The 26540-nt window shown below is 48.1% G+C and overlaps 1 protein-coding gene across 2 annotated transcripts in view; it reads right to left on the bottom strand.

The window, feature by feature from the left end:
* CTIF (CBP80/20-dependent translation initiation factor) overlaps positions 1–24846 on the bottom strand; it is a 237147-nt gene extending 212301 nt beyond the window's left edge. For both annotated transcript variants that reach the window (XM_006891699.1, XM_006891700.1), the window contains exons 1-4: positions 24667–24846; positions 18486–18557; positions 3936–4009; positions 2968–3072 (exon numbers count right to left, since the gene is read on the bottom strand). In XM_006891699.1, coding sequence (XP_006891761.1) covers positions 2968–3072; positions 3936–4009; positions 18486–18557; positions 24667–24846 — 431 coding nt within the window. The remainder of the gene's footprint in view (positions 1–2967; positions 3073–3935; positions 4010–18485; positions 18558–24666) is intronic.
* Positions 24847–26540: the final 1694 nt, after the last annotated feature.

Genomic DNA, 26540 nt, shown 5'->3' with positions numbered 1-26540 from the left:
TGTGTTTTCCTCGAGGCACCAAGCTCCATGTGGGGATCCAGCAGACCTGCTATGATGGGCTTTAGAAATGGGAAATGCTTGTCCTGTTGCCATGGCAACCTCTCAGCGCCTACCTGCTCCTGCAGCAAGGCACATGGGAAGCCTCGCCTCTGCTGAACCTCATTTCTGACTGTCACTGGCTGACCATAGACCACCTTCCTACACACAAATGAGCTGGGGGCACAGCCCTGCACAGGAGCTGAGGGGGCAGATGCTGGTGAAAGAGTGGGGTGAGCAGGCAGCCAGCAAGGTGGGCAGGGGGACCAGGGCCAAGGGGCCTCCAGCTGTCTCCTCTTCACTTTATCTCTTCTTAATGGGATGCTTTCCATGTTCAGTGCCTTCCAGGAGCCACCCTTCCCCTCCACCCAGAGGAAAACACCCCTCAACAGTCCTCAGAGAGACCACTATGAGCAGGACAGTGAAGAGAAAGGGCTGGTGAGGCTGGGGCACGTGGGGGAGGGATGCAGTGACAGTCTCGCCCATCACGCGCTGTGCACAGGACTACAGACAATTCAAGGGGGTCTGACCCCCTTGATATAGAACACCCTCTGTGATGAGCTGGTGTCAGTGGCCTGATCTCAAATCATGGCTTCCTCTTTAATCAACCTCTGTGCCTCATTTCTCTCATCTCTGAGAAGGGGCAGAGCATTTCTCTACTGGGTTGATGCCTGTTACACTGCGGAGAACAGGCACGGCCTCGAGGGGCGTGTGTGAGTGGGTGGGGTGTGGAAGAGGACAGTGAGGGGCCGTGAAGGTCCAGCACAGAACCTGCCAAGTAAAGTGTCCAATGGGATCAGCTGCAGTTACGTCCTAAGGTTACCCAGAGAACAGCAGGCAGGGGAAGAAAAAGCACAGTCATCTGTGTTATGAAAAACAAGCAAAACAAAACAAATAGGAAATAACATGTGCTGTTGAGGATGTGGGAAAACAGGCACTGCCATGCACTGCTGCTGGGAATGTAAAATAGTGAGAAGAGCTGGGAGGCCCCTCAGTAAATTAAACACTGAATTACCACACGGCCCAGCAACTCCGCTCACAGAGAACTGACCACGTACGCCAGTGTTCACAGCAACCTATTCACAACAGGCCATCAATGAAAGACAGAATGTGGTATTCACACAGATAGTGGAATATTACTCAGCCATAAACAGGAATGATTACTGATTCCATAACATGAATCAACTTTGAAAACATTGTTAGGTGTCATCACGTCAACTACGACTCACAGGGACTCTATGAACAATAGCTATTGACCTTGCCCTATCTGACACCACTGTCATGATGTCCACCATGCTCAAGTTCATTGTTACAGTCACTTTATCATTTTGTTGGGGATCTTCCTCTCTTCCTCTCAGACCCTCACTTTTCCCAGCATGATGTCTTTTCATGACGTCAAGGACCGATGCTTCCTGACAACCTGCCCCAAATACATGAGACCCAGTTTGTCCATCTTTGCCTCTAAGGGTCATCGTCATCTCTCATCACACTTCCTGCAAGACTGATCTGTTTGTTCTTTTGACAGTCCACGAGCTATCCAGTACTCTTCACCAACACCACAGTTTATAGGTATCAATTGCTCTTCAGTCTTCCTTATTCATTATCCAGTTTTCAGATGCAAAGAAAGTAACTGAAAGGACCATGGCTTGGGTCAGGCGCACTTTAGTTTCTAAGCCAACATGCTCGCAGTGAGCACTTTAAAGGGACCCTTGATAGCAGCAGCCTCAAAAACATCACACTAAGTGAAACAGCTGTGGAAGGCCCTATAAAACGTGATTCCACTTATATAAAATGTACACAGTCCTTAGGGAGAGAAAGCAGATTGGTGGTCTCCAGGGATTGAAGTGAGGGGTGGGGCTGAGGAACAAGATAAACAATTGCTGTTCATCTACTGCCATCAACTCAATTCCAACCCACAACAACCCCACTGGAGAGCACAGAACCGCCCTGCAGGGTTTCCAAAGCTACCGTCTTTGTGGAAGCTGATTAGGGCTCCATTTCCCCACGGGGTGTCTGGTGGATTCAAACCATTGACCTTATGGTTATTTATTTCATTGCTGTTGAGTTGGGCCAAATCCTCACTGCTGCTGTTGCTATGTGCCACTGAGTCAGAACCAACTCACAGCTGACCCTCCAGCAGGTTTTCAGAGGCTGTAACTTGTAGAAAAGGAGACTATGAAGCAGCTGATGGATTTGAACTCACTGTCCTTACACTGGCAGTGAAATGCCTTACCCACTAGCGCTCCATTCTTAATGATTACTGAGGCGGCGGGGGTGGGGGGGGTGGATGGGTGGTGTCCATTGTTGGGGTAATGAAAATGTTTCGGAAATAGATCTAGGCAATGGCTACTTACTGTTATGAATGTATCCAATGCCTGTATTGGTTCTTAAAGTGGCTAATTTTATGGTATGTCAGTTTCATTTCAAGAAAAAGTATTTTAAAGATTGTAGATGTTATTGTTCCATATCTCTGTGTCCAGCTGGGGTCACATCCTTGTCCTGAGGTCAAGCCAGCCAGGCACTGTCACAAGCCATCTTTACAAGGGAACGGCAATGCCAGCAATGGAAATAATTAGGGGAGGGGGACAAGCTGTGGGAAATCAAGCAATGACAGTCCAAGGGGAGGAGGTCCCAAAGCAGCAGGGGCGCTTGTTAGAAATGCAGACCCCCAGGCCTTGCTGCAGACCCACCGGGTCAGTCGCTGTGGCCAGGTCAGCAATCAGGGTGATGCTGGCGCATGTCTGAGGGTGGCTGCACCAGATGAGTGACAGCCGCAAGGCACTGTGGAACGTCAGGAGGGCAGTGGTCAGTGTGTGCTGGAGGAGCATTAGAAAGGCCCCGGCTCACGTGACGGTGCAGGCAGGGCAGCTATGCCCATAATCCACCCACCCCTCCCCTCTCTAAGAGCCCCTGACCCCTTAGACCCCTTACCCTTCTCGGTTGATGTGTGGCAGGGGCTGCTTGGGTGTGTATCGGACCTTCCTGTGGAACTGCGTAAAGTCCAGCTTTTCCGGCTGCAGGTCCCAGGTGGCACCACTAGAGGGTGAAGAAGGGTAAGAAACACAAGGCCAGGAGGCTCCTGTTACTGATGGGACAGCATCCCATGCCGAACACTGAACTTGGGCCAGGAAGCAACCCTGGACAGAGGCAGGTAGGAGGGAGACAGGGCACCTACAAGGTCAGGGGGCAAGTGGGGCCCCTCCCTCAGAACAGAGCCTGAGGCCTCCGCCTGGTGCTCACAGGCACGAGCAGGCTCCTGAAACACCCTCGCCCTTTCTCAACCTTGCTGTCTGCAGTGCAAGCTTGGACAACAGAAGCTGGGCAGCATGCCTACTTGCCAATGGTCTCCTTGCCCCAAGGAATTTCAATCAGCATCTGCTCCTCTAGCCTAGCCCATTAGGAACCTTCTAGAGTCTGAATGACCCCACCATCTATCTTTGCCCCAGCCCCCTCCGTAGATAACCTCATTTTAACCTGCAGGTGGGGAACAGGGGTGCCCTGCAGCCAGTCACTGCCCTGGACTGGGGACACGGGATGGTCCTGAGGTTAGCCACTCCCTTCACATGTCCATCTCCCCGGGGCCCTTGCTATCTCTTCCCCTCAGCTTTAGCTGGTCTGTATATGTCTGTCTTGTCCCCCAAGCCTCCCTTCTCCTTGCCTTCCCATCCCTTCTCTTAGCTTACTGTGCCCCGTCTGATGTGCCCCCATCTTTCCTGGACCTCCCTGCCTCCCCTCCTCCTCCAGCTGTCTCCCTGCTTCATCCTCCATGCTTTACCTTCTTCCTCCTCCCGAATGCTCAGCCTCAAAGACTCCACGTGGCCCTTCACTGGGGCATTGGACAGTTAAGCTAGGGTCCCGGCCAGAGCTGTACCACAGCGAGGAAAAGCCCGGGGACTCACCTGAACGAGTCGAAGGTGTTGGCTGCCCAGATGTCCGTGCCCAGCATGTCTAGAGAGTTGTCTTTGCTGCCATTCTGAAGAGACAGGGGCAGAGGGGTGGCATTATTCATTTGGCATGGATTCTAGAAGAAGTGGGTGGATGGTCTTTCTCAGGCACACGCTCGAGGACTACAGGGGTCCACCCTGGCTGGTCACCGTAGGCAGCTAGGGGCTGGAATGAGGTGCTGGAGTAAGTGGGTCATGTGCGCATCTAGGGATAGGAGGGCTTTGTAGAGGACTCCCAGGTTCCCCAGTAGCCAAGGTCCTCATTTCTCTGATGTTTTACAGACACACGCATTCAGGTACAGAGACCACACAAGCCTCTTCTGCCCCAGCCCTCGGCTCTCTCTTCACCCAGGACAGGCTCTGTACAGCCTGCCAACCAGCCACCCTCAGTGCCAACTAGCCACCCTCAGTGCCAACCTGTGGCAATGGTTTCTCCCCAGAGAGGGGCTCCGTAAAGCCAGACAAGCTAGAGGGTTCACAGAGAATGGTAAACCCTCCTCCCCAGAATAAGGCAGAGCTGAGAGGGCCCCTGATGACCAAGTCACTATCTGCAATTCAATTTCTCCCTAATGTAACCTTTTCCCATCTGCACCCCGCAGGATTTTCTACATTTCTACCCCACACACAGGCAGAAGACGCCCCTTGATCCAGTTTCTACAACTGGATTTCTCAGCCCTTCAGCTGGAAATCCCTCGATGGTTTCTCCAGCCCCCTGCCTCAACTCCTGATGTCATCCATGCTTCCGTATCCCAACAGCTGGCTTCCATCACCACACTCTCCAAAACGCTCCAATACTTCCACATAAACAGGTGAACACAGCATGCTTCATGACCCACTGATGCAATTCCAGGTATTCGCACAACAGAGATGTGCACATCAGTCCACCAGAGACATGCCCTCGAAGGTACACTAACCCTACATATAATCACCCCAAACTAAACCATCAAAATGCCTGTCGACAGCTGACCAGATAAATAAAACAGGTCTGTTCACCTGTGGGGATATCACACAGTGAGAATAAACAAATGAGAACCAGATACAGCAACATAAATAAACCCCACAAATGCAATATGGACCTAAAGCATCTGGATGCAAGAGAACCCCTACAGTCTGGTTCAACTGATGCAGAGTCCAAGAACAGGTGAGCTAACTGACGTACGGTGGCAGAGTTCAGGAACTGGGGACATGGCCTGGTCATTTTCTGGGTTTTGATCTGGGAGCCGACTGTACAATTTTATCCCATTTGTGATAATCTGTTGAGCTGTGCATCTTGGATATACTTGAGACTTGGTTATGTTGACATTGTTACGGTCCCCTTGTACAATTCATAGCAACTCAACGAACCACAGATCTGAACCTTATCGTTCCCTGTTCCATCCTCATCATTTCTGACATACTTGAACCCACTGCAGTAGTCACTGTCAATCCGTTTGTTTGAGCATCTTCCTCTCTTTGGCCAACCCCCACTTTTCCAAGCATGAAGTCTCTCACCAAGGAATAGCCTCTTCTAGCTACATGCCCCAAGTATGTGAGATGAAGCGTTGTTATCTTTGCCTCAGAGGAACACTCAGGCAGTACTTTCTCCAAGACATATCTGTTGTTTTGGCAGTCCATGGGATATCCAATACTCTCCTCCAATACCACAGCTCAAAGGCATCAATTTTTATTCTGTCATCCTTATTCACCCTCCAGCTCTCAGATGTACAGTAAGTGACTGAATCAGACACACCTTAGTCCTCAAACTGACATTGTTGTTCCTCAGTAATTTGGAGAGGTCCCTAACCCTAACCAGAGACTTTCCCAGTACAATACGCCTCCTGATCTCCTGACTGCTGGTACTAAGGGTGTTGACTGTGGATCTAAGTAAACCACTGCAATGAAGCAAGCATTTAAATAATGCAAGTCACACAAAATTTGTTTGTGGTGTGTATGTGTCTCAGTGCACATGAAACTTATATTCACATTATACTGTCATCTTTGAAAGGTGCAGTAGCTAATTTGAAATATAGTGAGAATGTCTAACACATGGCAAAGAGACACAAAGTGAGCCCATGATGTTGGAAAAATGGTGTCAAGTGATATGCAGGGTTGCCACAAACCTTGCATTCTATAAAATAAGTATCTCTAAAGCACCATAAAGCAAACTGTAATAAGATGAGGTTATTTGTAGTTTCGTATGCTTTTCTCTGCATAGTATGAGTGGCTGGATGCCTGTAGCTCCCCCAGTCCTTACGGTTGGGTTCCTAATGTGGGGCCCAACTCCACTAATGTGGGTCTCATCAATCACCCCCAGGACTCATCATTTCTCAGATTCACTGGATCATGCACGGGACTGTTTTCTCTTTAGCATTTGCCAGGTGAAACACAGAGGATCAAAATGTGAGGAAGTCATAGAGTTTCTCTCCAGGAATGGGAGGCGACCACACACATGTAATACATGATTATAACACAGCATGTTGTGTGCTCAGAGTCAGGGGATGGTGGTAGGCCCAAAGCATGGGCAACTCGCCTGAAAAGGTCAGGTGAAGGAAAAGGAAGAAAGGAGATATTCAAGCAAGGTAGTATGTGGAAAGGAATCAGGGCAGACCATGAGGCATTTTGGGGAACTTCGAGGCCTGGGTTTGCAGAGAATGGGCTGGCTGGGGATTAGCTATCAAAGGACCCCAAGGCTGATGAGTTTGTGATCTCTAACATTACTCATCCTCAATCCTTGTAGGATTCTTGTTGTCGTTGTCATTGAGTTGACTATGACTCATAATGATTCTATAAACAATGCTTTGAACCTTGCCCTATCCTGGGTGGGACCTCTACGAATACCCTTCGGTGATGAACCATCCACTTTACTACTCAACTCAATTCATAGATGTTGAATCAGAACTCAATCATAGCTCACCCTTTACAGATTTTCAAAGGCTATAAATTGCATAGGAGGAGACTGCTTATCTTTTTTAAACTTAATTTAATTATTTTTTTGTGTGTGTATCATCAAATCAGATCTGACTGGTGCAGGAGGTGACTGTCCCTCCTTCTCCAGCAGAGCATCTGGTGGATTTGAACCATATACCTCTGGGATTGCAGTGCAGCTTCTTGCCTCTTTGTCCGAAGGAACCACTGGTAGATTGGAACCATCAGAGAGGCACCATCTTTCTGTTGGCCGTGTGACTCCCTGTGGATGCTGCCACCAGTGATTCCTCCATTTACCTACATACTCATTTCATGACGGTGGTACCTCACCTCCCTTCTTCCTGCAGTCACAGGTCCTTCTCATGTCCTCACAGTCACACAAGTGCTTACCAAGACCCAGGTTAGCTTGGGCTGCTCTTGGGCCTCCCAACTCCCACTTCCTCAGAAGCCAGCCTTTAACCTGTTGCCGCAAATGACAGCAAATGTGTTTCTAAGCACGGTCATCAATTTAAAAAGTGTGTGGCAACAGTGCCAATCCCTGTCCTCAGTGCCCGTCCAGCCCTACTCTGCTGCTGACCACGGCCAACATCAGCCTTGTGTCTGCTAAACCATACAAATGGACAATGCCAAGCCTCATGCTAACTCTCTCTCTCAACCGAATTGTCACTCGTGAATGAGAGTGACCCTGGCTTCTCTCCCTTGTTAAGTCTCCCTCCCCATTCACCCACACCCCAGGCTTGTGATTCAATGTCAATCATCAAATAGTTTGTAGCCTGGGCTCGGTGGCCAGGTCCTGAAAACTCTCTGTCACTGGCTTCTTAAAGGCATTCTCCAGTTTGCAATTCCTTGGCTGGTTCTGGTGTCTGTAGCTTTTCTCTGAGCACAGCCTCCTCTCAGCCCTGAGACCACCCAGCCCTGCCTCCCTCTAAGTTGCTGAAATGCCAAGGTTCCGAGAAGCCTTATTGGAAACAATTGCCCTTTTCAGTACATCATTTTTAGCACTAACACACTATGAGGCTCTTCACAACAGCCCCTTTCACTGGCAATTAGACGGCCCCACGCCCAGGTGAGCCACGCTGCTCTCAGAACAGAGCACAGAGGGTAATGGCAACTCAGACTGCATGGGAGAGGTGGAAGGAGGGCCTCCTGGGGGCAGGGGAACTGAGGTGGCCTCTGAGAGGCTCCCAGTCAGGTCACAGCTACCCCCAGCTCACAGGAAGGGCCTGGAAGGGCCAAGAATATGAGGCTGGAACAGCAGCACTGACCTAGAGCTCACCACATGCCGGGCACCAACACAGAGTCCTTCCCACTAGTTCTCAACCCTGCTGTCATTCTTGTCAGCCGCTGCTGAATCAGCTCAACTCACTGTATCCTCAAGCACCACAAAACAAAACGCTACCCAGGCTTGTGACACACCATAATCAGCTGTGGATCACACCACTGTTATCCGGGGGCCTTCACTAGCTAAGTTTTGAAAGCCAAGCTCCAAGCTTTCCTTCCTAATCCATCTCAGTCTGGAAGCTCTGTTGAAACTTGTTCAGCATTGTGGTCTTTTTAAAAATGGTTTTTCTAGTCACTGCCTTTGCCCCCTTTGGAGATGTGATCTCCAGCTGCCTCAATTGCAGACAGACGGTTCAGCATTCAATTGGAGTCTTCTACATCATCAATAGCTGTGGGGCCAACATAAGAGAGAGAGCTGGCTACACTGGAGAGACTGGAGTGAGTTACAGCCTGACAGAATCCTAGAGACGGAGCAAGAGGAGCTGACTTGGGTCTGCTATGAGACAAGGCTTGCTGGACAACTGAAGAAACTAGAGGTTTATTTGTGTTGCTGGACTGAACCTAGACCTTTCACTCTGTGATATCCTTTGCCTTCCTTTGCCACCTCTCCAACTTATTTCCTTAATAAAACCCACAACTTTTGCAATGAATATTGGATCCTGTGATGAGAAGAAGTATGTACAGAAGGATGGGGGCGGGTGGCTATTTCTTACCAAGATGACTTGTATATACTGGATATTATTGATGGGACAGTTCCCCTTGATGGAGTTGACAGAAGTCAGACTTGCCCTTCCTCATGATGTTAACTTTATTCCTTTTACAGGCATCATAACAACATGTCAGCCTCCACTGACAGGCAGGGGGGTGCACTGGAGGTGCATTTAGCTGGGACGCAAACCCAGCTCTCCCACATGGAAGGTGGGAATTCTACCACTGGGCCATCAACACCCACACTACAGCCCTGTTGTGGTGGTGTGCTGTCGAGTTGGAAGTGACCCACAGCTGACCCTGTAGGAGGTTTCCACAGGTAGTAAATCTCATGGGAGGAGACTGCCCATCTTTCTCCATCTGAGCAGTTGGTGAATTCGAAGCACATGCCTTTGGGATTGCAGTGCAGCTTCTTACCACTAGGCCACCAGAGCTCTCTAAAATAACAAAGTTCAAATTTATACAATGAAATTTTCTAAAAGGCTATAAAAAAATTGGGAATTTTAAATCAAAAGCAGAAAACTCTGATAAATATAATTTCAAATCCAAGTAGGAGAGGAGCTCGGGATTAAAAAAAAAAGCCAAATATTATCATTGTCCCCATTTTATTGATGAGAACTGGCGCACACTCATACATCTAGCTCCCAAGACAGGAGGCTAGACAGCGCAAACCAGGCGTTACACTCTAACTCTGCACAGCGTGGTCATACCATGCAGACAATTTTTGACTCCACTGTAGAGGTTTCCATAAGGCAGTTTCAAAACCATCTCCTACAAACATGCAGGGCTGGTGGAGGGAGTGAATCGCCTGTGAAGTGAAGGAAGGCAGAACTTGAGGGTCATGATGTAGATGGATGGGCTCTGCACATGAAGGAAGCATGGAGAGAGAGGCTGAAACAGGAAAAGGCTCAAGCAGGTGGAGCCTGTTCTGAGCTGCTGGGCTCCCTGTATTAATGCAGCATTGACTGCCTAGTGATTTACACTTCTGCACACATGTGTGGGTGTATATTGACAATTTTAGGCCGTGAATGTTTAGAAACTACCCAAGCCTGACCAGATAGGGAGGGAGGGAACAGCAAAGGGCTTCCTGTTACTGGGGACTCTGATACGGGAGCAACTAGACCTGGAATCTACCAGGGCCCCATCCCCATCCTGGCAGCTAAAATCCAGGAGCAGTAGGTACAAGTGTCCCATCCACCTGGGAGCAGCGGGCGCTCTAGGGCCCAGGACTGCACCAGAGAGAGAGTGACCAGGATTTGCCCCTCTTGGGGTGAATAGGCCTTGTCCATTCCCCTTATGGCTACAGACAGCCATCCAACTGGTTCCTTCATGTTGACCAAGAGGTAAGCCTGACACTGATGTGGAGTCACTTCAGGGACACAGAACTCCAAGGGAGTTTACAGGGAGTTGTTATTATATACCATTGAGGCAGAGTCGACTCATCACTGACCCTCCAGCAGGTTCACAGAGGCAGTAAATCTCGCGGGAGGAGACCGGCCATCTTTCTCACACATAGCAGCTGGTGGATTCAAACTGCATGCCTTTTGGGTTGGCAGCACAACTCCTTACCATGAAGCCACCACAGCTCCCCTTTAATAACGCACCAAGTCAGCCCTTTCTCCCCAGCGCCTCTGCCTTAAGCTCCAATCTACCAGCCAAGTGAGGGAGGGTGCTGTGTCGATCATAAAAGGCCTGAGGCTGTGGTCTCTGCCCTTACAGGTCTTATAGCCAAAGTGAGGAGTGACAAAGCAGAAGGAGGAATTCAAGATGTCAAGGAGTAAAATCAAAGATGTCTAGGAGTCTAGTACCACGTGATGAGGCTCATGCCACCCATGATGTCTAGTTCAGAGGAGCGAGAATATGGATGGCTCAGAGACTCCAGGGCAAATGTCCTCACTGACAAGGTGGTGTCTGGGCTTCGCCTGAAGCCTCCTCTCCACAGGTCACCATGGTTCCTTGGACTTGGCTCCCATTTGTACTCTGAGCATGTGGACGAGCTGGGTGGCAGTGGAGAAGGGCAGGTAGAACATACCGGGGACACTGGGGGAGACTTTCCACACACATGAAATGTGTAGAGGCCAAACGGTCCCAAGGCAATCTGCCCACGGGGAGGATCTTCCCAGGGATGGAAGGGATGTGGAGTTAAGCAGAGGGGGTAGGTGGGCAGGGCCCAAAGTGCAATAGCCCCGTCCTGGCCCTGAACTGGATCAGCACCAAGGACAGCGCCCTGGTGCTGAAGAAAGAAGGGACTACTTCACAAATTTTAATCTCCAGCATTATTAGGCCTTCTGAGTCAGGTGACTGTCTGGATGAGAGGTGAGCAAAGCTTCTGAGGTGGGCCAAAGGCCACTCCTCTTCTCTGGGACTCCTGTGTCCATCTGTCCATCCAGTCCCTTACTTTTTGGTCACTCAAAAAAGGTGATCCAACAGAATGTAGGAATTATTAATAACATTAATATCACATGCAAGTAAAATCTTGCTGAAGATTACTACAAAATAGTTAAAACAGTTCACGGAAAGAGAACTTCCAGAAACTTAGGCTGGATTTAGAAGAAACTGTGGCATGAGGAATTGCTGATGTCAGACAGATCTTGGCTGAAAGCAGAGAATACCAGAAAGATGACTATTTTATGTCTTATTAACTCAGGTTTTTGACTGTGTGCATCAATGCATTATGGATGGCACTGAGAAGAATGGGAATCCCAGAGCACTTTATCATATGAAAACTATACCTAGACCAAGAAAAAAAACAAAAATCCTCACCATCAGGCCAGTAGGCCTCCATCCTAATAGACGGAGAAAGATAGAAATTATTTTATCTTGCTTGGATTCACAATAAACAACCTTGGCTCTAGCAGCCAGGAAATCAAGACATACTGCATTAGGAAAGTCTACTGTCAAGGACCTCTCCAAAAGGACCTCTCCTCATCATTGAAGAGTAATGACATCAGTTTAAAGACAAAGGCGTAACTAATTCAAACCATAATCTTTTCAATTACTTGCTATATAGGCATAAGCTGGATAACGAGTAAGGATGACAGAAGATTATCAATGCTTTTGAGTAGTGGTGTTGGAGAAGAATGCTGACTACCCCACGGACTGCCAAAGGAACAAACAAATTTGTCTTGGAGAAGGTACAACCAGGATGCTTCTTGGAGGCAAGGATAATGAAACTCTGTCACATACTTTGGTTGTGTTGTTAGGATGGGCCAGGCCTTTAAAAATGGCCTCATGCTTGGAAAGGTGGAGCGTCAACAAAGGAGGAGACCTTCTGTGAAACAGATTGACAAGGACTACAACAGTGACCTTGAGTATGTCAGAAATGGTGAAATGGCACAGGATAGGGGAGGGTTCAGATCCATTGCTCACAGGGTCACTATGAGTCATGGTCAACTCAATGCCACTTAACAAAAGCATTGTCTTCTAACTAAACCTGACAGTCAAGGAGAGGTGGGAGACAATGCACGACACCTGTGGCCAAGTGCATTTCTTGTAAGCCCATTCTTCTTGCCCACAACACTCTCTTCTGTGATTTATGTTTTCTTTCTTTTTTTTTTTATTTATGTTTTCAATGGCAATGTTATTTAAACTTGGCCTGGACACAGCTGTACCACAGGCCTGTCCAGCAGACACCAGAGCCAATGTTCCCTGTATTCAAAAGCTGCTTGGACTGCTACCTTTTCACACAGGAACATCTTTCTCTGAGGGCACAGACCTGGCCATAGCCCACCCAGCAGGGGCTCTATGTGTAGTGGCCAACGTTCTTCCTGTAAAAGTCAATCATTGATATTTTTTGGAGTTATATCCTGTTCCTCTAAGTAAGTGAGAGCCAGAAGGCACCATGAGGATGGAAGCAGATGGAATTTTCAGAATAAAGAGATTCCCATGGGTGGGGAGGCTGCCTCGTTCGGATGTCAGCAGGAGAAATGTGCTCAGTTCTGGGAGGCATATGAAGAAGAATGACAGAACTTCAGGAGACAGAACACGTCCTAAGAATCGTCTTGTCCCATGCCAGACTTCCTAGCGCTATAGGGTGTCTGTCCTGTCCCCTTTGATCTCCACGTGGACGCAGGCCATGTCCATCTTGTTCTCTGTTCTTGCTCCCCCAATTCCTAGCTCGTGATCTGGCCATGGGCAGCGCTCAGCACGATTTGTTGATGAGATCAGTGAATGAAAGAACAAATAAACAAAGGCATGAACTAATGATGGAGAAAAAAGGTAGCTTCAGGAGAGAGGATATTTAACTGAGAAAGACGATTTCTGTGGTGAGCTCCCAAAGGAGAGACATGGGCAAAGGAGTAAAACTATCAGGTGGAGTGAGGAGAAGGGGCTTCTGTGCTGAATTAAAGACAGAAAATGTTATCCATTAGATTAGGGCCTGAGATGCTTTTTAGGACAGCGAGGGTCCCAAGACTGGAAATCGGCGATTGTTGAATAGTTACATGGGGGAGATTCTTGCCTGTGAGGTGAAGACATGAGAGTCATGTGTCTTAAGGGCTCACCTGAGACTTGCTCAGGTCTGGATTTGATGTGACGGAGGAGACAGAGGAGGGAAGCCTCAGGTGAGCTTCTTCCAGAGCTTGGGCATGTGATAATCATCCTAACCAATTACCAATAATTCTGTTTCCCCTTATTCCAGGAATATAGCATTTTAGTGTGGCTATAGGGAAGCTCCAGGGAGGTCTCATGTCCTAGTGGTATGAAGCTGCATTGCAATTCCAAAGGCATGCAGTTCAAATCCATCAGCCACCCCACAGGAGAAAGATGGGCAATCTCCTCCTAGGATATCAACTCTCTCTGAAAAACCCGTCAGAGGGTCAGTTACTGGTCAGTTTTGCTTTGATGGTACACAACCACCACAACAATAGGAAAGCTCCGAGGGTATAGTCAATCAGTGGAGCTGTGTTGCCAGCCCAAAGCCATGCTTTTCTGTCAGCTGAGATGCACCAGGTACCACAAGGGAGAAAGATGGGGAGTCTCTTCCCATTCGATTTACAGCCACAGAAACCCACTGGAAGGTCAGCAATGAGTCAGAACCAGCTTGATGGCAAAGAAAGAGAAAGAGAGGGAGGGGGGAGGGAGAGAGGGAGGAGGAAGAGAGGACGGAGAGGAGGGGGAGGAGAAGCGGGAGGAGGAGGGGGAAGAGGAGGGGGAAGAGGGAGGAGGAGGGGGAAGAGGAGGGGGAAGAGGAGGGGGAAGAGGAAGAGGAAAAGAAGAAAGAAGAAGAGGAGGAGGGAGGGAGAGGAGAGGGAGGAGGGAGGGAAAGAGAGTGAGGTAGAGGGAGAGAAACAGGTACCTGTGACTGAGTGGAGGTCATGAGACTCTTCTGGTCAATAAGCTAAGAAGTGGTATGTATTACTTCTGGCTAGAGATGGAATTTTCAGAATAAAGAGACTCCGATGCTGATGAGTGAGAAGTCTCTCTCCTTTCACAGGCTGACTTAGTTGAGTTGCACCTGTTCCATCAAGTTTGGTGCAGAGCATGTTATTCTAAGTTCTGAGGTCATGGGCTTTTTTGTTATAGCAGTACTGTCTAAGCTATCCTGACTGATACAAGGAGACGGACTTGACCTGTATGAAACAGCCAGAGAAGATACACAAGGTAAGCTGGTAAGGTGTTCCACTATCTCAGCCCAGCCTACAGGCATCCCCACACTCAGCATCCTCTCCCCTCACTTCTTTGGTAACGCACAACCATCTACTGTCATGTTAACCCCTCCAAGTTACACCGACTTCAAGCCTACGTTTGCTGACACCTTTTCTTCTCTCTGGAATTCCCTCCTGGTTCCCTCCACCATGTCCACACCCTGTCATTCATTGCAGAAGCCACACGTCAAGCTAAATGCTCTTCAAGAGGTCTCTCCTAGAAGCTACAGCAACTGCCATGGTCGCTTCTGTGGAGACATAGCACGTATGTCTTTCTCAACTCATGTTAACTAGCTGTGATAGTTAATTTTGTGTGTTAACTTGGCTAGGCTAGGATTCCCATCGATTTGCCCAAACTCTGGACTAGTTACCATCTCATAATGTAACCTAATGCAATCATCACCCACAAAGGGACTGAACTGAATTGAAAAGAGAGGTTTCCTCAAGGTCTCCCTCCAGGTCATACACAGACAATGTGGCAGAAGGTCCCCTCAGCTTTGCACCTTCCCCTCATCTGACCTACAGATCCCAGAGGGCAAACCTGCACAAGTCTCCAGCCTGATATCAAAGCTACAGGTTAGGGATTTAATAGTTCACCATCCTAAGAGTCAGCAGGAGTCTGGCCTGCTGATCCGCCTGTAAATTTTGGCCTTTCCAGCCCCTATGAATATATGAGCCCAAACCTTGAAGTCCATCAGTCTCTCTTCTCTTATGTCTCACTAGTTCTTTGTTCCACAGAACCCAGACTAGCCTCTCTCTGCAGGCAGCATCAAGCCAGAACATGCCAGCTCATCTGTGTGTGCTGTGCTCACAGCAAGTGCTCAGTAAATACCGACCAGAGACACACAGCATGAATATGAAACACAGCATTCCCTCCATGCCCGTGGAAGCCACTTAAAAACCTAGACACTATACAATTGCATTTGTGTGAATGATTTTTAAACGGCACTGAAGCAAGCGCTGTAGACAGCTCTATTCTCTCCTAAACAACAGAGCTAACCATTGTGTTTGGATCTTTCCTCTACTTGCCATCTGCCAGGCTCCAGGAGCTGAGGCAATGTTGGCACTGATACTTGGCTTGCAGGTGGAACAGGTAGCAGGGTGGGTGAGGGAGCAAGATTCAAAGACCTTTATTGACATGGCCTCGCCTTTCCCAGGCCTCTGCATGAACTGCTGATCTAACAGCATGTCTTTCAGGGTCCAGCAAAACAATCAAGAGTGTAGGCCAAGTTCTTCCGTTGGGAAGTCCCTCCCAAGGTCTAACCAGAGTTTCTGCTGCTGTCATGCACATTCATTTCACTTGCTTGGCCCTTCTGCACAGATGAGAAAGAGCTACTCATTCCTGACCTCTTAACAACCTTTCCTATATCTCCAGCATTCTCTCCTGAATGTTAAAGCCCACGCCAGCACCTGGTCATTTTGTCTACATTTACAGCCGTGTCATTCACTCACTCCAGGTGCTTACTCCTCAACCACATCCACGCAGTTCCCCGATGACAAGGGAAAGGCTGGGAACGGAACCCCAACATCCTGACAAAATATGACGGACAAGCTCTCGGGAAGGAACTGTCAAGCAATCCACAGCCCAGCTGAACCCCAATTCCTGGCAGCCTTGTGGCCTCACTTGGGATGTCTGTACCCCATTTCTTGTCCCAGACTTGCTGCTTCCTTTCCTTCCACCTGATGGGACTCAAACTTCCCTCTGGAAGGACTCAGTGGACAAGTGGATTTTCTAACATGTTGTTAGGTGTCGTCGAGCTGGAACCGATTCATAATAGCCCTCCAGCAGTTGTTCAGACGCAGTAAATCACACAGGAGAAGACTGCCCATCCTTTTTCCGCAGACAACTGATGGATTTGAACCAGGTACCTTTAGACTACAGCGCAGCTTCCTACCACTAGGCTACCAGGGCTCACAATATTTCTACAAATAGCCGACGGAGAAACAAACATGAGAAAACACATCTGGGGTAGTTGTTCCCCCCCCCCCCCCATACACACACACAATGATTCTGACTCAGAGACCCTAGAGGACAGGGCAGGGTCTCCAAGACTGGAAGTATTTACAAAAGCAGACTGCCTCGTCACTCTCCCACCAACCTTTCAGTTAGCAGCCAACTACCTTAATGACAACACTGCAGCACAGCTTTAATTAGCATCGTGGAGGTGAAGTCAGCCCCAGCGAGTGGGCCTCTGCAAAGCGTCCACGCTGCAGCTTTAAAACCAGGGCATGATCCAGAACACGCAGAGGCTCCTCCCATCATCCCTCCGAGGCTGGGCTGGGGCAGGGATAAACAGTTCTTTTCAAACCTTAATCCCACTGCCAGGGACAAGGTGTCAGCAGGAAAAGCCAGACAGCCAGAGGGTGCAAGAGTGCAGGCTCTGGGCAACTCAGTGACAGTTTTCACAGAGCTGCTACCTCCTGTTTCTGACAGCAGTGCAGCCCTCAAGGGAGCCAAGCCCGAGGAGCAGGTGGCTGCCTGAACCCAGCACAGCAGGTTGGTCAGGAGGACAGAGTCAGACCTATGGTCCCTCGGCCCCAGGATCCACTCCTACAGATCTGGAGCTGAAGCCCTCTCCAAAGTGCCCTGCAGCATCAAACCTTGTTGTTGTTAGGTACTGCTGAGTCAAGTACAAGTCGTAGCAACTGAACAACCGATCTGAACACTGTCCTATCCTGTGCGACTTCACAATCTCTGACACACTCATGCCCGTTGCTGCCGTCACTGTGTCAACCCACCTAGTCTTCCTTTCTTATGCTGTCCCTTCACCTTCCCAAGCATGACGTCCCTCCCCAAGGAATAGCCTCTACTAGCAACATGCCCAGAGTATGTGAGACGACGCCTCATCAACTTAGCTCCATCTTTGCACTCTGCCTGTACCCTCTCCAAGACATATCTGTGGGTTCTTTTGGAAGTCCATGGGATCGTCAGCACTCTTCTCCAATACCTCAACCCAAAGGCCTCAATTCTTCTTCTGTAATCCTAGGCATAGCAAGTGACTGAAAAAACCATGGCCTAAATCAGGTGCACCTTAGTCCTTAAACTGACATCATTACTCCTCAATAATCTGGAGAGGTACCTGACTCCAGACTTTCCCAGTGCAATACAGTCTCCTGATCTAGGGGTATGAAAAAGATGGATGACCTCCTACGTTATCCTGGGAAAGACCAATGGTTGCCAGTTCAGGGGAAGAGAAGCTGAATTGCTGGAGCCCAGGGCACATGCAGCAGTGAAGGTATTCTGGGTGTTACTGTAATGGTAAACACAAGACGGCATGCATTTACTAAAACCTTCAGAACTCTGCAACCCTGATGGAAACTCTGGATGTCAGTGGGTAGTAATGCAGCAGTCCTGGTTCATCGAGTGTAGCAAATGTTCCATGCAAAAATGTTCCACAAACATGCAAGATGTTCCTAAGATGGAAAACTGGGAGGGGGGTGGTTATCTGGGAACATTGTACTTTCTGGACAACTTTTCTGTAAATTTGAAGGTTTTATGAAAAAATAAAGTCTTTTTAAGAAATTAATTTGAAAACTTAATTTAATTTAACTTGATTAATTTGAAAAATTAATTTAAAATTTGTTTTAAATCCTACAGTTCTGATTGCTTGTGAGAGGATAAATGCTGGTAAGAAGCCCTTCCATGACTTATTACACTGCTGTATAATATTCCACTGTGAGGATCTATCACAGACTCTTTCTCCGTTCTCAGCTCATGGACTCTTGGGTTGTTTCCAGAATTTTGCTATCATAAATAACAATGCTGCTGGAAAGAAATCCAGTGGATCCATGTGCCCAGATGAGGGAATGCGTCTCAGGGTGGGGGTGTCAGGTCACACTCCCTTGTCCATTTACCTGCCCTTTCAATATCACCACCCCTCAGGAGAGCCACCAGGTGCTGGCCCAGGAAGCCAAAGGAGCAGGTGGCACCACTTAGCCCAGGTGGAAGGCAGCGCTGGCTCCCTACCTGCTGTGGGGGTGCTCGTCCTCGGGAGAAGGAACAACCGCCATCCAGCTGCTCACTGCAGTCCGCCGTCCACTGTGGGAGAAAAGGAGAGGTCAGCGGTGGCAGGACATGCAGGCTGTCCACACTCTGCCAGTCTGCAGTGTGCCTGGTCTCCACAGTCCAGCTGGCTCTGACACTGAAAGCCCTATTCAGCTATTTTTAACAGCAAATTCCCTCTCCCACACTGTCATCTCCCCATGCTGTCATCTCCAAGCTCCAATCAAGGTGGTCTTCAGCGGCGACTAGAGGAGCCTGGTGGTGGTGCAAGGGTTAAGCATCTCTGCTTCTAACCAAGAGTAGAAAGTTTGAACCCACAGTGACTTCATGGAAGAAGACCTGGCATCCGTTCTGCCCTGTCATCCGGGATCACAGTGAACAGGAATCAACTCCATAGGACAGAGAGAACAAACGCATTTCTCTTCCCCTGAGCCCAACATAGCCCAACCAGTTACAGTCCAGAGTCAACCAGACAGGAGAGAGGGTCATTCTGAAGTTTGCACACTCAGCATCATGTTTGGGCACCTGATTGAGCTTCAGCCAGACTAAACCAGTTGCTATCAAGTCAGTTCCTACTCATGGGGACCCTGTGTGTGTCAGAGTAGATGGTGTCCACAGGTTTTTCAAAGAAGCAGGTGTCAGGCCTTTCTTCCAAGGCACCTCTCCAGTTAGAAGCTGTGCGCTTCATTTGAGCCACATGAGCCCCCAACCATACTAAGGGATGCGGGATGAGCTGGGAGGGGGCGTTAGTGCATCTTCCTGTAAACCAGCTCTGAAGGACATTGACTGTGGTTTGTCAGGGCTGCCTGGCATTGAGGAAGAGCTCCAGAAGAGGAGTCAGGAGCCAGGCTCCAGTGCGGTCCCTGCAGCCATCTCTGAGTATTCAGAGGGCTAGTATTCCCCAAAGATTCTCAGATTGAGACTCTCCCCAAAGTCTACCCACTCCAACCCACCAACTTAGATCCTCTGAGCATCTGTTTTTTTGTTTTTAAATAAAATTTTTATGTTATACTAGTTTACATACAAAGTTCATATATACTGTTTTCCCCCCTTTTTTGTTTCCTTTCTTTTTTTTATTTTAATAATTTTAATGAACATTTTAATGAACAGTTTAATGAACATTTAATGAGATTTTGGATTTCCATTCATTCATTGCTGCACTTCTCTCCCCGCCCAGCCCTCCGCCCTCCTCCCCCAGTTCACTCCTCTCTGAAAAGTAAAAGAAAAACTCCCTCCCTGGTACACAATCCCCACCCCCCGCACCCCTCCCACCGCCCCAAGTACATTCCACTATGCAACCTTAATTGTGGACTCTTGTCATATACACTGTTTTACACACCAGATCTTTCCCATTTCCTTTACCCACCCCTCCCTCCACCCATCATATCGTATGACCCTCTGATTACCCCCTGCCCAGGCTCACCCCTCTGCTCCCACCTTTCCTCCCTTGGATCCTAATACATGTTTTACTAGTTATCTTTCTGTTTCTACAGTAACGGTCTTATATTTGTCCTATGGGACTGATTTAGACAGTATCCTCATTTTGAAATGCTTCCCAGGAGAGATGCTGGGAGTTTGAGAGTCCCTGAAACATTCATGCCTTCTGGGCCACATCTCCTCATCTATAAAATGAGACCAGCAATGTTGTGTGAGTCTACAAAGTAGAAAACATCGTGTGGATCAAATCTACAGATATGATGGTATTCTCATCACTGTGTCAAATGCTACCTAGTCTTTCTTTTTTCTTTTTCCTTTTTAAGTCTTTCAATCTAATGTTATGAACACCGACCTTAACCTACACTTTACATGATAGATGAGAAGCAGAGAGAGATCAGGCTCTGAATATTCAGGTGCACATGGTCAAATCTGGTGGCTCCAGGCCATTGAGGGCTTGGTTGTGCATAACCCTGGCTGGAGACTCTCCCTAACGGGCATGACTTTCATACTGGAGAGAAGTTTCAGTTGTGCCACGGACACAGGCTGGGCACAGTGTACCCTAGAGTAGTGCTGTCTATCTGAAATAAAATGAGAATCACAAACACAAGCCACATACATAATTTAAAATTATCTAGTAGCCAGATTTTTAAAAGGTGAAAAGAAAAAAAAACCCAGATGAATCCATGTTAACGGTGTGTTTTATTTAACCCAATATATCAGGTATTTCCCTAGTTGTGGTATACTGGAAAGGACAGCCCATCTAGGCCAATTTTACCAACAAAGCATAAAACACAACACCAGCCAGAGAAATGGCAAAGGTGGCATTTCACACCTGCTGGCAACCCCACGTGTGTCAGAGTGGAACTGTGCTCCACAGGTTTCCTACGGCTAATTTTCCATAAGTAGATGGTCAGCTTTTCTTCTGAAGTACCTCTGGGAGCCTGAACTGCCAACCTTTCAATTAGCACATAAGCACATTCACCCTTTGCACTAACCATAACGAACCATGAGGCAGTATCTCTCACGGCCTTTGAGTCTGAACCAACTCAAGTCAACCAGTTGGATGGCTGACTCTCCAGCCAGTTTTCAGGAGGCTGTAAATCACACGAGAAAAGACTGCCAATCTTTCCTGTACAAAGTCACTGGTAGTAGATTCGAACAATCCGAGAGGCGACACCTTAGGGGTAGCAGTGCAAGTCCCTATGGACTATGCCGCCAGAGAAGCCATCAGACAACACAAATTGAAGGACATTTAACAAAAGAAGATCCTCAAATAAACGATGAGGTGATTCAATGGCTGCTTAGTTAACACAGTATGGAGCGGGATTGGGAAGTGTGTCTTTCTGTTGTACATGGAGTTACTAGGAGCCAGAGCCAACTCGAAACACCTAATATTAACAACAAAATAACTAAAGAGCCCTTCAAACACATCATGATTATTAAAGACAAAAAAAGATCAAGAAAATACCATAGAATAGGAGAGTATCACAGAACAAGAGATATGATAAAACAAAAATTGGATTTTAGAACAGGAAAAAAAATCAGTGGGGAAAACAGATAAAATAGATATAAAGTTCTGGTTGATGATATCATACTAATATCTAAGCACTTTGGTAGCTTAGTGTAAAGCGTTGTGCTGCCAAGCCAAAAGCACATGGTTCGAATCCATCGATGCTCCATGGGAGAAAGATGGACAATCTTATCTCATGCAATTTACTGTCTCTGAGAAACTACTGGAGGGTCAGTTATGACTTGGTTCTGACTTAAAACAGTACATAACAGCAATGACAACACTAACACCAAGAAGACAAAAATCTCCACCATTGGGCCAATACTCAGCATCACGATAGGTGGCGAAAAGACTGAAATTGTCAACTATTACATCTTACTTGATCCACAGTCAACATCCTTGGCACCAACACTCAAGAAACCGAAAGACATAGTGCAGTGAGTAAATCTGTTGTCAAGGAACTCCTCAAGGTGTCAAGGAGCACTGACGTCAAGTTCAAGATCAAGGCAACATCCATAGTCTTCTCAATTACTTGTTATGCATCTGGAAGTTGGACAATAAATAAGAATGACAGAAGAATAATCAAAGCCTTTGAGTTGTGGTGTTGGAGAAGAATACTGAATATTCTGCGGAATGAAAACAACAACAAACCAAACAAACAAATATGACTTGGAGAAAAGGCACCAAGGTGCTCCTGGGAGGCAAGGATGGTGAAGTTTGTTTCATATATGTGGGGCATATTGTTAGGAGAAGCTGGTCCTTGAAGGACATCATGTTTGGAAAAGGTCAGTGTAAGAGAGGAAGAGTCTCAAAGAGACGGATTGACATAGTAACGACAATGGGCTCAGGATATTAGAGATGGTGAGGATAGCACAGGATAGACAGGCCGAGAGTTAGATCCGCTCTTCACAAGGTCGCTGCAAGTCCCAGGTGACTCGACAGTACCTCCCAACAACAATGCTCATTTCAAGGAGGAACAGGATCATGACTGGTTCTATGATTTTTCCAGAGTCTAGAACAGCATTCAAGTCAATACCTGCAAATCTAATTCTCTTTCATTATTAAGTTAACAGTAACTGGCAGAAAAAGAACAGATTTCAACAAGTACATTTTATGCCTAGACCCCCAGTTCTAGGACATACTACAAAATGAGAAAGCAGGCTGAAAAAGAACATAGATGCTTTAAGTATAACTTTATAAAAGGTGTCTGAGTAAAGATGATGCAGTATAAAAAACCTGAAATTGGTTCTTGTCATAAGGGGAAGGTGGATTTCCCCCCCCCCTTTGTTTTCTAATCATTTCTATTTTTCCAACTGTTGCTTTTAAATGAAGATTTTAAGCTACTGGAAAAAATAACTAACTGGCAATTAGATTAAGAAGTGTTCAAAAAAACATTTAAAGAATTAAAGGAAATCCAAACTACACTGACAAGTGACTGTTTGTCCCAACACATGGGTGGTGGCATGAATTATGGAACAGCTATCCTGGAGAGCAATTTGGCAAAATCCATTAACATTAAAATAGCAAGCACTATTAAAACGAAGGAAGACCGAAGAAGACTTGGTGGCTTTGAACTGTGGTGCTGACATGAGTGTTGACTATGTCATGGACTGCCAAAAGAACACACAATTATGGCTTGGAGGATGTGAAATCAGGGCGCTCCTTACAGCTAAGATGGGAAACTTCCAAAATCCCCCACCACTGCATGCCTGCCCCATGGCTGCTAAACAGACAGTAACTCGACCATCCGGGAAGCATTCCTCCAGCCTCCTTTTGCAGCTTCCTGAAACCTTCCTCTCATCAGAAGGAATTTCCTCTGGGACCAGGGTATGCGCCTGTCCACTGCCAGCTCTCAGATGTTCACGGGTAATTGCAGGAGCAGGTTCACACAGTCCTTGAAAACAACTCAAGTTTAATCAGCCTCAGAATTTTCCAGAGTATCCTGACCGCCCCTAAACTCCAGTCATGCTATCTGCACAAGAGACCAAAACTCAAATCCAGGGGAGCTCTGGTGGCCTAGTGGCAAGAAGCTGCACTGCAATCCTAGAGGTACGCGGTTTGAATCCACCAGATGCTCTGCTGGAGAAGGATGAAAAATCTCCTGTACCAGTCAGATCTGATTTGACGGTACACACACACACACAAAATAATAAAAATAAAAAATTTTTAAAAAAAGATGTTTTAAAAAAAATAATAATTAAAAAAAACCCCTCAGATCCAATTCTGACTCACATCAACACTCCACCAGGTTTCTGAGGCTTAAATCCTTACAGGGGACTGCCTACCCATCGTTCTCCTACAGAACTGTTGGTGAACTTGAACTGTCAACCTTTCAGTTATACAACTGCTAAAACGCTAAGCCACCAGAGCTCCTTAACTGCGCAATAAGGGGAGCTTAAATCAAGAAATGAAATTATGCAAATAATAATGCACATCATCAGAGGAGATGTTCACACTCCCCTTCTTACAGGGAACCACCAGCCCACCAGCTTCCCCCTCTTTTTTACCCCTCATTCCCAGTGATGCCAAAGACAGACCCTGGGGTGGAGGGAGGCAGGGCACACCTGAGGTGGCAGCCAGAATGCCTCACTCATCTACCTACACCTGGAATAGAATACCGAGCTCTGGGTGAGGTGTTTTGAGGGCCAACACCTGCCTGCATGTGAAGACAGAGGTCAGTCAGTCATATGGCTTTTTGACTGTGTGCATTATGGGTAAGTTCACGCTCTCCTCTGGAGCAGAAGCCAGTCGATAACAGGGAATCGTGTCTGACACAAAGTTGTTACTGTTATTGGCTGCCAGTGAATCAATCCCCATTGGCCCCATGCACACGGGGCTGGATCCATAAGGTTTCTTTCATTGGTCTATTTCTCAGAAGTGGATCACCAGGCCTTTCTTTCTAGTCTTTCTCAGGCTGGAGACCATCCTCAAGTCTGTGTAGCTACATGACATGTGCTCAGAGAGTTGTGCATCCGGCCGGGTGTCCACTGGGGGAGGAAGGGGGAGAGTTGAGTCACAGGGTCAACTGTACACAGTTAGGGACGCCTCCTGCCTGGACCCCAAAGCCTCACCTCCAGGACTCCAGGTGATCTGCTGGAGGGCTCATCCACTCCCTGCGATGTAGAATGGCATGGGTGCACGAAATCAGGACCCCCTGCCCTCCCTGGACCCTCTCCCTCCACCAGGGCCAGGCCTCACCTGGGAAATGTGGGACTGCGTCTTCTCACTCTCACCATCTCCCTCCGTCTTGTCGGCCAGCAGCCCCTGAACCTGGTACTCCAGCACATAGCTGTCAATGAATCGCTCCAGCTCTTCAATCTCCTGGGAGCGGCTGCTCCCAGCCTCAGAGGAGGCCGACGCTGCCGAGGAGTTTTCCATGACTACAGCTCGGGGCCTGAGATGGGTCTGGAGGAGGAGAACAGACAAGCTCCATGAGACGCTGCTGGGGCTAGTTCAGGGTACCCTGCATGGGATCCACTTCCTGCCCCGAAAGTATTTTGTTTCCATTCATTGGTTCTTCCAACAACTGTGAGCAGTGGGTGAGATGCCAGCTCAACCTTAAAGACTATGTGGAAATTTTCACTGTAAACGGAGGAAACCTGAAGCCCAAAGAATGGAGGGATCTGAACTTGCCCCAACGACCAGCACAGTAATGACAGGCATTAATAAGGTGTACTAAGACGAGATCATGCATGTGCGCCTCACATGAATTCTGAAAACCTGGGCTGAGGGGTCAAGGAGGGAGGAAGTCGGAGACTCGAAGCACGAGAAAGATTCCAGCACTGCTGCTGGTTTTGGAGACTGAGGGGACCACGTGACAAGGAATGTGCGCAAGGCAATCCCTCCCCACCAGCCAACACGGAGGCTAGAGCATCAGGCCTTCAACTGCCAGAAAGTAAATTCTGCAGCCACCATCAATGAAGGTGGCAGCAGGTGCCTGCCTGCAGCTCCAGGCAAGAGGCCTGTCTGGCTTCCACTTTGATTTCAGCCTTGCAACACACCAGGCTGGACTTCGGATTTGAGCTCTGGTGGCCTCACAGGTACTAAGCTTTAACTTCTGACTGTAACCAACTGCTTCACCGGGGCCCCTAACCTCGGGATATAATGAGTTGGCGTTGCCTAGATGGCAATCAGGGGAGCTCTGGATGACTTGGTGGTTAAGGAGCTGCCCTGCCAACCCAAAGGCTCGAGGTTCAAATCCACCAGCTGCTCCTTGGGAGAAAAATGGACCATTTTCTCCAGTGCAGTTTTACAGCCTCCGACAGCCTGCTGGAGGATCAGCTACGAGTTACTTTCATCTCAGTGGTATGTAACAACAGACAACAATTGGTTTAATAGGCAAAGGATTCATCAGTGTTGACCTATGGATATGAAAAGTTCAAGTTTACAGAACCACTATCACATGCCAGGCACTACTGTCTGCTTGAGACATCCAAACCTACTTAACCCTGATAACAAGCAGGTATGAATGTACGCCTTAGAAAACAGGCTCTGAGAGATTAAGTAACTTGCCCAAGTTCACACAACAGAACTCCAGGTCTGCACAATTTGAGCTACAACTTCGTCTATACCCATTACCTCTTCTCCAGTCCTAGCCTGGGTCCCCTTCCCATCCAGGCCTTCAGCCACCCCGTCCCAGTCTCTCCAGTGCACCCCCAAGGAGCAGCTATCTTTCTGTGCTGTGTCAGCTGCTTATCTCTCCAGTGGCCTGTGAGCTCCGAGCGCCGGGCCCTGCGCAGGCAGCCTCGGTGAGATGGATTCGATAAGGACAATGTCCACAGGAGGCTGGAAGGAAAAGCCAGTGCCCACAGTCACACTCTGTATTCCTCGAAGACTTCGACCTTATCGAGGGTTCCCAACACACCTGCCAGGTGCAGTCAGAGGACTGGGTTTGACAGGAACTCGACCTGGAACAGATTCTAGGCGGACTGAGTGCTTGGCTCAGCCTCTGTCCTGGTCTGTCGGCGCTCTAATGCACACAGGGGTCTCTCAGGGCTCATAGAGCAGTTCTGGAGGGGTCACCCCTTACTCATGCTGGCACACAGAGGGACGGTACTGATATCTAAATCAAC

This window comes from Elephantulus edwardii, unplaced genomic scaffold (assembly GCF_000299155.1).
Source record: "Elephantulus edwardii isolate Elephantulus edwardi_28Jun2011 unplaced genomic scaffold, EleEdw1.0 scaffold00103, whole genome shotgun sequence".
Classification (NCBI taxonomy): Eukaryota; Metazoa; Chordata; class Mammalia; order Macroscelidea; family Macroscelididae; genus Elephantulus; species Elephantulus edwardii.
This window is presented reverse-complemented; position numbering and strand designations above follow the sequence as displayed.